The sequence below is a fragment of the Phocoena phocoena genome, chromosome 8 (assembly GCF_963924675.1).
Source record: "Phocoena phocoena chromosome 8, mPhoPho1.1, whole genome shotgun sequence".
NCBI classification, from domain to species: domain Eukaryota; kingdom Metazoa; phylum Chordata; class Mammalia; order Artiodactyla; family Phocoenidae; genus Phocoena; species Phocoena phocoena.
Window position 1 is genome coordinate 86,875,761 of NC_089226.1, and position 13,532 is coordinate 86,889,292.

The window sequence follows — 13,532 nt, forward strand, 5'->3', positions numbered from 1 at the left end:
GGCAGGGAGAAGTGGGGTACACAGAAAGGAATGTTTGTCTGGAGCACAGCCATAAAATGCGACATTTGTCTCCCTGGCCTTTACCTGTGATCTCCTCAAAGATGGCATGGAAGCCGTCAAAGTTCTTGGAGCCATCTGAGTGGAAGAGGATGTGGAGCGAGGAACCCGAGCTTCGGATGGGAGCTGGCCGCTCATTGCCACAGAAACGCTTGATGATCTGACTGTCGCTGCTGTCCCCGTCACGGACCTCAACGTAGTCATACTGGCACATGTAGTCAAACTCCAGGCTCAGCATGACGATCCTGTGGGTGGAGAGGGTGACAGCGGGAAACAGGTGGGCCCCAGATAGTCCTTACACCCCTGGGCAAGTCCAAGGCCAGATGATAAACAGGTCTCTTGAAGAGTGGTGCCATTGGCCTGATGTGATAGGACAATGGTCCTGGAGGACTTGAGGTCAGATACATTTCTTTTAATGTGTGTAGGTAGGTATTCTGTGTGCAGGTGTGTGTACGCGCATGCCCAAGTGAGGGGGGCGCCACAGTCCATTTGGAGAATCTCTGCACACACTGGCTCTTCTTCCAGGAGCACTTCTCCTCCCAGGCTGCGTGGCTGGTTCTTTCCTATCCTCGGGTCTCAGCTTAAATATTCTCTCCTCAAAGAGGCTTCCCTGACAACTCTTTCTAAAGGAGATCCATTGTTTTCTTCATAATGCGTAGCTACGTTTTAATTTCTCATATTTATCTCCTTGACTTTGTGAGTGTGTGTGCATGCCTGTCTCCTCCCCTTGACTGCAAATTCCTCGAGGGTAGAGTGTGACACCTGTCTTATTCCACCACTGTTTGCTTAGTGCCTAACGCAGTGCATGGCGTATAGAAACAATAAACAAATATTGCCGAATAGATGACAATGGATGCTCTATCGTAATTTTACAACTGGAGCGTGGAAAAGAGTATGTTGTCTTGCAAGACCAAGTAAAGGAAAAAACTCTCTGCACGCTCTTTTGTCTGACGGAAGGATCAGAAGATAATTATTCTCTTGGTAACAATTCTTCTGGCCCCAAGGAGTGGAAAAAGTAGCACCATATCGAAATTTCAGAATTGAAAGAGATCTGATATATCTGTGATTACCTTAAAGGGGTCTTGAGTTTGGAAATACTGGGGTACAGCAGATCAAAAAAGCAGAAGGTAACCTTAAGCTCCCATTTCCAAGAGATAAGGAAAGAGGCAGTCACATCCCAGGGCAAGAGAGGAAAAGACATTTTTTAGAAGATTCCCAAGGGCATACCTAAGCATCAAGTTCACAAAATGTACGTCTGTATCTTGTCCCTCACAGTTTGGAGAAGTTAGGCACAGACAGAAGAGCTCAGAACTACAACCTGAAAAGTTGGGACCTGGGCTATTTCTACCACCTTGGGTAAAAACTTCAAGAGCCAGAGTTAGAGAACAATCAGGATATTCTAAATGCTCTTAAAGGTCTTACTGAAAAAGAAACCCAATCACTGAGTATGCTTAGTGCTTATTTTTCAAAGATTTTTATCACAAAATCTTTCGCTAGGGAGTGTACGTCCTATTAATCATACTTTGTGAAACGTGCTGTAGCATGTAAGGATCTGACTTCTCAGCCAGATGCCACCACCAACTCACTGTGAGCCTTGAGCAATCACTTCCTTCTCTGGGCTTTGGTATCTTAGTCTAAAAAGGGTAGGAGCGGGGACAAGGCCACCACCCAACAGAGATCACAGCTTTTTCTGAAACTGAAACATGAGACATTGCAACTTGTATTTACATTCATTCATTTGTTCACTTATTCAACACATTTGTGGCAGGTCTGCACTGTGTCAGACGCTGTTCTAGGTGCTGAAAGTACAGCAGTGCTCCAAGTAGACACAGTGCCCGCCCTCATGGAGTTCGGATCTGGGGGACAGACAATAAGCAAGGAAACCAGAAAACAAAGGAATTGTTGGCAATAGAGACAGTGGATGGACTTGAGATTATTTTACAAGTAAGGAAGTAGATTTTGTGATGACCTGGCTGTGGGAGGTGATGGAAAAGGGGGGCATCAGGGAGGACTGCCAGCTTTTGGGCTGAACACTAGGCTTCAGAGTATTTATGTCCTTATTATTATCCCTGGCCAGCAGGTCCAGGTTTGACTGGAAGGAAAGAAATCTACATATTTCCAATCCTTCCTAGGGCCCTTTCCCGGGCAGGTGATGTGCTTCTCAATCCTTCCACCATTTTGGATTTTTGTTTAGCGAGGTTAGGGGGAGGGGATTTATTTTGTATCCTGTATCTCCTGAGAAGCTCTTTAGAGGCCCCTGAGGGGACCACTGGTCCTGGTCCCTGAGCTGCTGAAAAATTAACATGTGGCATTTAACACCTGCCTTAATCATCCTGCCAGACCCAGCCTGGAGCCCATCCAGCAGAACTGTGTGGCCTCTCACTTCCTCCTTGAGTTAATCTTCCTCCGGGAAAGTCCACTTAAAGAAGCTTACCCCTAACCCCAGGACCTGGGGGAGCAAGAAGACCAGCTACTAAGCACAGCTTTGATGAGAAGGATTGAGAAGGGGACCTGATTTGCTGGATCTTTCCCAAGCGGGTATCGTATTGCCCCTCTGAAGGACAGAACACCATGGAGGAGCCAGCTGGCATGTGGTCACCTCCAGGTGCATTGATCCACCCAGAAAATACCTACTGAAAGCCTGTGCCCTAGAAGATTAGAGATTTCCATCACTGCCAACCTCCCCACTGGTTAGAAAAGGGAAGAGCTAGGTGGACAATGTCCCTAGATGTCCCAGGGGAGAGTGGGCCACTCTGCTTCCCTAGAGAGGAAGAGCAGAGGTGCTTGCCAGGGGAGAGAAGATACACTGGAAGCAGGGAGCACTTCTTTCAACTTTATTTATGCAACAAGAATCCACCAAGCTGGGAACGTGAATTGGTACAGCCACTATGGAGAACAGTATGGAGGTTCCTTAAAAAACTACAAATAGAACTACCATATGACCCAGCAATCCCACTACTGGGCATATACCCTGAGAAAACCATAATTCAAAAAGAGTCATGTACCAAAATGTTCATTGCAGCTCTATTTACAATAGCCCGGAGATGGAAACAACCTAAGTGCCCATCATCGGATGAATGGATAAAGAAGATGTGGCACATATATACAATGGAATATTACTCAGCCATAAAAAGAAACGAAATTGAGCTATTTGTAATGAGGTGGATAGACCTAGAGTCTGTCGTACAGAGTGAAGTAAGTCAGAAAGGGAAAGACAAATACCGTATGCTAACACATATATATGGAATTTAAGAAAATAAATGTCATGAAGAACCTAGGGGTAAGACAGGAATAAAGACACAGACCTACTAGAGAACGGACTTGAGGATATGGGGAGGGGGAAGGGTAAGCTGTGACAAAGTGAGAGAGAGGCATGGACATATATACACTACCAAAGGGAGATAGCTAGTGGGAAGCAGCCGCATAGCACAGGGATATCAGCTCGGTGCTTTGTGACTGCCTGGAGGGGTGGGATAGGGAGGGTGGGAGGGAGGGAGACGCAAGAGGGAAGAGATATGGAAACATACGTATATGTATAATTGATTCACTTTGTTATAAAGCAGAAACTAACACACCATTGTAAAGCAATTATACTCCAATAAAGATGTAAAAAAAAAAAAAGAATCCACCAAGCACCTGTGGTGTGTACCGGGTCCTGTTTCAGGCACCTGGATGCAGCAGTGAGGAGGTCTCACAAAACAGGATGCACTCGTGTTATTTATCTATACTTACAATAAACCTGGGTCTATACTTTGGACTGTGGCATAAATGAGTCACATTTGTGAGGACCCCAAAGCTCTATAAGAAGAATCAGCTTATCTTCCACGCATGTGAAATAATCAGTTTATTGGCTGCAGGGGCGTGGCTGTCTTCTGAGAACAGCAACGAAAGGAGCTGTGATGAGCATAAACCCCAGCCTAGAGGGCAAATCCCTTAAAGGTTAGACCTGTCCTTATTTCTTCCCTTCCCTCCCATAGAGTCTAGTCCAGTACTGAGTAAATAGGAAGACTTGGTCAGGATCTGGGGGTTGGGGGATAGACTGCTCTCAGTGTCCTGCTCTGTTGGTATTATCCTTGGGTCACCTTCACCTAAGCCTCACTGTCGTCGGGCAGTGAATGACAAACATCTAATTGACTATAGCTTTACCCAGGCCTTAGCCCACAAAACCACCGAGAGGTAAAGATTCTAATATACATTTTCTGCTTTTAAAAATGAAGTTCTGATGATTAGCCCTTGGTCACCAGGATCCAGGACCTTTGGTCCTGTTACTGTGTTTCCTTATAACCTCAGACTCCCTAATTCTGACCCCAGCCCCTTACCTTAGCTGGATGATAAACCCAGGTTTGGCATGAATGGTCCATTCGCAGTGAGCATTCAGGGGGTAGCTCTCCAACAAAATCTGACCCTTTGGGACTCGTAGAACCTGGCCACATCCTAAGAAGAGAAGATTGGGGAATGGAAATTGGAGTCAACAGGAAAGAGATGGTAAAAGGTCGCAAAGCCTCTGAGCTCATCCCACACCCTTGAGAACAGAATGGAGAAGGATATTTCTACTTCTCAAGCACCTGGCAATGTGCTAGGCAATCGGCAGTGAATCGTTAATTGATCTGATCCACCCAACAGCTTGAGAAGAGAAGTAGTACCATTCCAGTTTTCCAGATGGAAAAATAGATAACCAGAGATTAAATAAAGAACTTGTCTAGCTACTAAGTGACAAAGCAGAGATTTAAACCTGTGCCTGGACGTAAAGTCCAAGCCACTCTCTCCCTTGCCTCTCTAAGACGGCCACATGCCAGCCTGCTGCTGCCACCTTACCAGGCTCAGAAAGCAGGCCCTCCCCGCAGCTCTACATGGGACACTGTGGCCTTTGTCCAGAGTCTAAATCTGCATAAGACCCTTTGGTCTGTGTTCCCTGCACATTCGCTACGCCACAAATATAACCCCAAAGTAACTCCTTCCTGACCCCCCTCCATCCATTTAGAAAATGTATGTATTAATTTGTTCTGTGAGCAACTATGTGATAAACACCTGCAGGGGGACATGAACTCCAACCATTTGGACTGGATTAGTGGTTTTCAATTATTTTCTACCTCCCAAGCCCCCTTTTTTTTTTTCAGACAAACTCTTATGAAGACCACCAATTTAATTTTTAAAAATGGATCCAAGAGGGGCTCCTCGTTGAAGCAGAAGCTGGGCCCCCAAGCCCTCCACTCTCACTATCACCTTGGTCTCCTGAGTTACCTCCAAGGAATCCCCAGGATTTGAAAACCACGGAACAGAGTCTTCATTAAATTATATCATATCTTCTAGTGTTAAGCAGAGATGTGTAAGATGCACCTTAGTTTTACAGAAGAGTTTGGGGGAAATGTCTTGAATTGGTGTTGTAGAAAAAAAAGTTATCTGGGTCATGTAAATAAACTATATTTTCTACCAGAGTTGGCAAACTATGATCCATGGGCCAAATCCGGCTTCCTGCCTGTTTTTTAAATAAAGTTTTATTGGAACAGAACCACACCCATTTTTAATGCATTGTCTAAGGTCAGTTTCCAGCTATAATGGCAGAGTTGAGTAGTTGCATAAAGAGACAGGAGAATCCACAGAAATGAAAATATTTACCATCTGCCCCTTTACAGAAAAAGTGTATTTAACCCTGTTCTACACAGAACCCAGTTTAACCTCATAAATTCTGGACATGCGGTTATCTTCAATAACCCCCCCAAGTAAATTCTCATTGCTCAAAAGAAAAATATGAACATCAGTGGATGGTGCCTCATGGCAGGGTGATGTTAGTAATATTTCTGCAGTGTTAGGAATAGAGCCCAAACGCTGCTTTGGACAAGCTGTGAGGTCTGAAGCTTGTGACTCTTGCAAAACTGAGTGCTAGGCAGCATGAGTCATCTCATCATTAGGATGTTTATTGCTGCTGCCCGGCACCACATGGGAAACATCTTCCACCACTTTCCACGTGGGGCTCCTGTCTGGGCCAGGCCTCCATTCTCTCTCTCTGCAATTCCAGCCTCCTCACATCCATCCTTGTCTCCCAACTTTCCATTCTCCACATAGCAGCCAAAGCCACCTTTAAATAAATAAATTAGATCCCATTACTCTCTCGACTCGACCCTCCAAAGGCTGGCCACTGTGCCTCACCTCCCCACAGCATCCACGGCCCTGCCTCACGGACCGCCCAGCCCCGCCCTCTGCCCGGTTTCTACCACCACCCAGCTGGTCTTCATGCAGCTCCAGCCACACGGCCTCCTTTCTGTCCCAGCTCCAAGCCTTGCACCCACCGCTCCCTTAACCTACAAGGTTCATCTTCTTCCACATCTCCTTCCTTTGGGAATTAAGTTCAACTGCTGCTTCTTCAAAGAGAACTTCCTGGACCACCCAGCTAGAATGGACCTTCACGTCTCTACAGTCACTGCCTTTTACTCGATTCTGTTTTCTTCATAACACACATCACTATCTGAAATTATCTAGCTTATTTGCTTACTCCCTTTGGTAGAGCTGGGACTTCTCTAGCTTGTACACCTAGAATGGAAACTGGCATATAACAGGTGCTCAAAAAAGAGCTGTTGAATGAATGAATGATGATATTGTGACAGGCCAGGGACTGGCTAAGAGACTTACACAAATTCTCTTGTTTAATCCTCACAAGAAACCTGGGAGAACGATATTCATCTCCCCAGTCCCCAGACAGGAACACTAAGGATGGGAGAAGTTAGGTGACTTCCCCACAGCTGGATGGCCAGGAAGTCGGAAGACTGCAGACGACTGTTCTAACTGCCGAGCAGTGGTTACGACGGGACTCCCGAGTCCCGCTGTCATTGGTTTGAGTCTCAGCCTTAGAAAAGGCTGCGTGGCCTTGGGCAAGTCATGGGGCTGCGTGGCCTTGGGCAAGTTTCTTCATCTCGCAGAACCTCACTAGACCGGAGCCAAATGGGAGTAACTAGCACTTACTTCATACGTTTTGCGAGACTTGAATCGGATTACGCACATGGAAAGCAGTTAGCAGAAAACTCAGCAAATGTTAGCTGTTGCTACTTGGTGGCAGAGCGGGGATTTGAACTTGGATGTCTAGTACCAAGGCTGGGTCTCTGCTAGTGCATTAAACTGTCGTAGGGTTTCCTGACCCAGCCTTCTCCCACCCGGTTTTGAAGCAGCAGGATTTTTCCACCACCACCCGTCCCCCAAATACATTGAATCTCTGCCCCAGCCCCCAACTTCTGGAAGAGCACGTCCCTTCTGCCTGCATACCTCACACTCCTCATGGCCCCCATCCGCCCATCTGCTGCCCGGCTACGGAAGTGATACATTGGGTGTGAGAGACAGAAAAAGAAACCTTCCTGCACAGTCTCCGCCCCTCTGGGGCTGGCAGCCTCCCAGCCACAAGGTGTTAAATCCCAGCTCCGCCACAAATCTCCTGCAGGGACCCCAAGTCGGAATCAGCAGCAGACGCCGCCAGCCTGCTTATGGTTTCTTCCCTGGAATCAGACGGCAGTGTCGCTGCCCTCCCACCCCGCAGGTCCACGGGGAGCTGGTGCCCCTCCCCAGGCAGGTCTTCTTGGCAAGACCACACGGTCTCCGGAGGGCCGGGAGCCCCACCCACCCCGGGGGGCTGGCCCCCGGCCACCTGAGATGCAAGACCACTTGTTCCTGGGGCCCAGGGGCCGTCCTTCAGACGCAGCCAGGATTCCCGGCCACATGTGATGCCTCAGTCCCTCATGATGTTTTCCTTCTCACTCCAGAGGGGAGGGCAGAGTCGGTCCCAGGAGCGGGGACAAGTTCCAACCAGCCAGAGACAAAGAGGCCACTTCTCAGAGATGTGCTCTGGGGGGAGGATACTGGGCACTGGGAAAAGGAGAAGGCGCTCTACTCCCTCCTCACACCAAGCGACTCCCACCTCCACGTGGGCGTCCGAGTCCGAGGGTCCGGGCGCGGGGCAGACTCACTGCACCCTCTGTCTAGAGCAGAACACTGAACACAGGTGAGCGTCCCCACCAAGGAAGTACGGCTGGCCAACCAAGCAGGTGGTCCTGAGTCTGAAAGACCAGAGAGGCAATGGCCCAGACGAAGTGCTCAGATTCCCTGACCATGTCTTGCTGCAGGGGAAGAGGGTGTGTGTATGTGTGCGTGCGTGTGTGTGTGCGCGCGCGTGTGTGTGTGCAGGGAATTTTGCCAGCCAAGCCAGACTGTCCCCTGGGATCTCGAATCCTGGACTCATCTCCAAGGCCGCCCCCTCCCCCATCTTTCCCCATGGCTACAAACCCAGACAAGAGAGAGAGCTGGATAGACTCTGCCTCTACAGAGCTGAAAGGAAACCTTCATGAATTGCTAAACTAGAAAGAGAAGGGAAGGTTCCCAGCAAAAATGAACACCCCCAGCATTCAGATAAGTCTTGTTATCTCCAGCTGGGGAAGCAAGGAGGGAGAGGCAGGAGAGAGACACAACATACTTCTGAGAAGCAGTGCTTTTTTTTTTTTTTTCTTTAATCTTTCCTCTTGGATGGGGGCGGGGGAAGGACTAAAGAAAGCATTCTGACCTAAAAAGCCATTTGCACTTTCCTTCCTCCTTCAAATAGCACTCAGGAGACAGGACTCACAATGGTTAAGGGGCAGCCTGGAAGCCCGACCAGGTTGTAATCTCAGTTCAGATTTTCCAAGCTGTGTGACCCGGGACAAGTTCTCTAGATTTTCCAAGCCAAGGTTCCCTCATGTGGAAATAAGCATAATAGGAGTACCTACTACCATGTTGTTGTTGTTGATAAGTTCTTATTTGTTTGAGGATTAAATGAGATAGATATTGTATGTAAAGCATTTAGCAAAGTGCCTGGTACACAGAAATCCTCCGTAAATGGCACCTAATACTGTCGCGTCTCGAGTCTTGTCTGGATCTGAGACACAAATTTGGTACAAGAATCACAGGTGACAGCTCAGGTTCTGACCCACCGCTCCAGGGTTCCTAGGAGCCTCTTTACATCATGGGCTGAAGCCCTAAAGCCTGTAGGCCCAGGAGCTCTGACAGTGATGGCAGAACAAAAGCCTGGATGAGGACATGGGAAGGACCAGGAGCTGCAAGGAAGCTCACACCTTCCATGTGATTTGGTTCATCCTACCCTGACCTGCTAGGCCCTCAGACAGGCACTCGGAGTGAGGACCTCACGGGCCTCTCACATCAAGAGGCGGTTTAGTATAGAAGCTGAGAGACTGGGCCCTGGGGCCCAGCCTCTGAACTGGCATCTTGGCCTTGCCACTTACCAGCTGCATGACAGCAAGCGGGAAAGTTACTCAGCCCCTCTGTGCCTCAATGCCCTCACCTATAAAAGGCTGTGATGCGGGTTAATGAGTTTTTACATGAAGGTACTTAGAACAATACCTGGTTCAAAATAAGTGCTAAGTGATGACTTTTGTCAGGGGCTCAGGTCTTCATTAGATGTCCAGGAATGACTTCATGGCTCATCCTGTGATTTGGCCTATAATCCCAACCAATCTGATACTTTATAATGTTGGTTTAAATGTTTGTCTCCTCCATGACACAGTTCTGTGAGAGCAGGGACCTTGTCTGTCTTGCTCACACCTTTGTATGCATCGAGTAGGTGCTTAATTAATTGTTAACTGAATGAATGACTATGCCAGATTAAATCGAACATCTCCTTGCCCAATCAAACCATTTTTGAAGCCCCTCCCCCCATACCAGTGGTCCTAAGAAGATACCCTCCTCATGGCCAGTGTATATTCTCTTGTCCCTTGGGAAGTTCTGTTTTATTATTCTTCCTCTCTGGCCCTACATTGATTTCCTTCCCAACAAAGAAAAAAAAAAAGAGCTCCCTTCAAGGCTCTGACTCAGTAATAATACCAATAGCAGCTACCATTTATTGAGCACTTACTATATACCAGACTCCATGTTAAGGAATTTTATAGACAGCACTTCAGTTAACCCTCACAAAAATCCTCTGAGGGGTCGCTATTATTTTCCCCATTTTGTAAATGAGGAAACTGAGATTTACAAAGATTGGGTAACTTTGCCCAAAGTCACTCACGGGAGAGATTAAAATCCAGGTCCTAATGGTTCCAAGCCCAACAGTTAACTACCACATAATACCACCCCCAATTTGTTCCTAATTGGGCATTGTTCCTTTCCTGGAAGTGTCAGGACACAAAAGCCCAGAGGAAGATGAGCCGGTTTTCCCGGCTCAACCTGGGAAAGTCACCCAGGTGACTCTACACTCTCCCAGGAAGACGGCTCCTTAAATCAGTAAACCAGTCACACACAGATTTGTGAGCCTTTTCTCTCCCTCCCCCCCTCCCTCCTGCTCTCCCTCCTTCCTTCTTTTCTTCCCTCCTTTCCTCCCTCCCTCTCTCCCTCTCCCTCCTTCTCTCTTCCCTTCCTGTCTCCCTCTCTCCCTCTCTCTCTCTTTCTCATTTGCTCTTGATCATTCCTGGTTATGGCTCAAGGACCAGCCTGATATTCCAGCCCCACAAACAGTTTTGGTCACAGCTGATGGCCAGTTCCTCTGCTCCTCTGCCTCTATCTATAATATAACTAAGAAAAGAAAAAAGTTTTAAGGGCCTATAATCTCTCCCCATAAATCCTCTCTCATCTAGGTTGCTTTCCTAACCTTCTTACCTCCCCTAGATCCTTTGGGGCCCGAAGGGTTGGCATCACTTCAGTGCTACCTAGAAGCATGGCATCTGGGTGGCTCTCGGGCCCTCTCACGCTCATCTCATTTGGTGGCTTAGGAACTTGGTCTGAAGGCCAAGTTAAATAAACTTCACTCTGGAAGTCAGCAGAGTGGTTCCACTTAAGAACTCAACTTTCCTGTTTAAGAAGCTTTGAAAGGAAGCCTTGATTTTGACTTTAGAGATCAGTGTCTCTCGTGGCCAGCACTAGATCACAGTTCCTAAATACCATTCCCCACAAAAGGAACCAGGATTCGTGGAGAAATGGCTGGTTCCAGGACCTGTATGTAAACAATCAAGGTGAACTTGAAACATTTTGGGAGAGGGTGGGGGGTTACGGTGGCCAAGAAGCAAGGAAGTGCTCAGTGAATGATGTGATGAAGTGGGCTTAAAGGGTCTTTGGTGGCCAATTCTGGGACAATTTGAGCATCAAAAAATGATGGGAGTGCTATTAAATGTGGGAAAAAAGGAAAATTCATGAATCCATAGTGCAGAAGAAGAGAGAGCAGGCCAAATGTGGGAAAATAATAATAATGGGTAAATCCAGGTAAAGGATGAATGAAGTATTCTTTCAACTTTCTGTGTATTTAAAACTTTTCAAAATAGAAAGTGGGAGAAAGAAGGAATCAGCTTCTTAGCCTGAATATTCTGAGATTACTAAACCAATATTTCCTGGACAGGAAGATGTGAAGAAAGTTGTCTCCTGGGCTCAGTGACCTCCAGCCCTTCTCCAGTTCTCTTGGTTAATGGAACTTGTCAAGGTTATGAATCAATCAATCACCTAACGGATTTTAAGACTCTAAGTAGTTAGGTTAATACCAACCGTGACAAGCATTGTCAAGGATGGGGAGCAAATAAAGGTGCTACCACAACTGCTCAGTACTGAATGCTCTATAACTCAAATATAAAAGAGGCTGATACTTTCTGGCATTTGCACTCCTCTTTCCTTCTAAGGTTCTATATGGCACTCCGGAAAAAAATGCCAGGGCTCTACAATGGGGCTCAGCAGGAAGCCTTCCTCCTCCAGGATTAAAGGGCCTGAAAGGATCGCTTGGGCGCCATCTACTGGGTAAATGCTTGCACTGCCACCTGGCTCCCGCACTGTGCCCGAGCTGTGCGCAGACCACCCAAGTGCTCAGCTGCCCCTTAACAGAGGCAGGCAGCATGGTGCCCAGCACTGAGCAGGCACTCAACAAATACTGAAATGAATTACTTCCTCTTATGAATTCCCTTCACATTTATTTAGTGCCAGTATGAGCTGTAGGTGATAAGAACCTAATAACAACATATCGATGTCTTCTTAGGGTCAAGCCCTGTTTCCACGAATGTACTGTATTCCTTCGTGTATGTGGCTGTGATCAGATAATATCCATAACTGGGTGGAATGAGGACAGTAATCAGGTAACATACACTGTATGGAATGAAGCTTTCAGAACAAACATCACAGAACTGAACAAGCATAACCGAACCAACAAAGAAGGAGATAGGAGTACGACCATTACTTTGTTTCATAGCATTGACCACACTCTTATTTTGTTTTGGTTTTTGTTTTGTTTTGTTTTGTTTCTTGGTCTCTCCTCTCTAATTTTCAGGCTCTAAGATGGCAGCGACTACATCTGTCTTGCTCATCATTGCACCTGGAAGCATCCATTCAAGAAATATTTTTTGAATGGTTATGGGTAGATTTATTCATTAAACTTTTTTTTAATGAATGGGGGCATGTGTGCTCCGCTTTGCCTGCCTACTGGTGATGACCAGTTGCCCTGAGCCAGTTCTGCTGTCCTTGAGAAGGCTTTGATTCTACACATGGCCACCATCACTAATCCAACCAATCAGGCTCCATACACAGTCAGCTCTTACACTGAGGCTAAACCCAGGACTCAACCAATAGGTACCATTTGGAAAGACACACCTATAGGATTTCTTGGGGGCAAATGCAGTCCTTCTGTCTTTGACCTCCCGCATGCAAATATTCTTCCCCTTCTCTGCCTTGTCCGCTAAACAAACCCACTTACTCACACAGAGTGTTTAGAGTATTGTTTAGGAAATATTTGTACTCTTCCCCTTGGGATGAAATATACTCTCATACTTGACTGATTTGGGGATTAGCCACGTGACTTCCTTGGAATATGAGTGAACGTGATGTGAGCAGAGGCCTTAAATTTGGCTGTGTGTTTGGCTTGGCCTTTTGTGCTTCTGTGACCCACTCTGAGAAGACCACACGCCAAGTTGCCCCTTTGGTCTGAGCCCTGAACCCTAGAGTTCAACCCAGGCCAACCCAGCTGAAACCAGTTAAACCCCAGCCAACTCACAGACCCAGGATAGAGAAAAATACACATCTGTCCTTTTGAGGTTGTTTGTTACACAGCAAAAACTGACAAATCTATATGAACACATTATCACCACCACCCCTGAAAGCTTCAACTTAGAAATTCTGTTCTCTGAGCACAACGCCTCTTCCATCTACATGTTCCATTGCTTTATTATCACTAAGCCTGCTTTTCCATCTCATCGAGACCTCCAGTCCCTATTCTCTTTACCAGGTTCTTTTTGGTTTTATGTCCTACCCAACCTGGACCCCTGGACAATCACGTCTCAGCCAACTCTTGGATCAACCAAATGACTGCTTTTATTCATCTCTGCTACCATGTTGCCAGAAAGCATCATCCACCTGTCCTGGCTGCATCACCTACACAGGAGTTCCAGCTTCAACTGGGTCCTCAGCCTTGCTTGGACATGCTTTAAATCATCGCTAGCTGGTGCATTTCCTCATTCATCACGTGGCTGTCCCAAAACTTT

General features: G+C 47.0%; 1 protein-coding gene across 2 annotated transcripts in view; it reads right to left on the reverse strand.

Moving 5' to 3' along the window:
* Positions 1–13,532, reverse strand: part of PAMR1 (peptidase domain containing associated with muscle regeneration 1) — a 70,795-nt gene that overhangs the window by 28,438 nt on the left and 28,825 nt on the right. The window contains exons 4-5 of one of the 2 annotated variants that reach the window (XM_065881677.1): positions 4,377–4,491; positions 85–302 (exon numbers count right to left, since the gene is read on the reverse strand). The exons of the other annotated variant lie outside the window; for it this stretch is intronic. Coding sequence (XP_065737749.1) covers positions 85–302; positions 4,377–4,491 — 333 coding nt within the window. The remainder of the gene's footprint in view (positions 1–84; positions 303–4,376; positions 4,492–13,532) is intronic. 2 annotated transcript variants of the gene reach the window in all.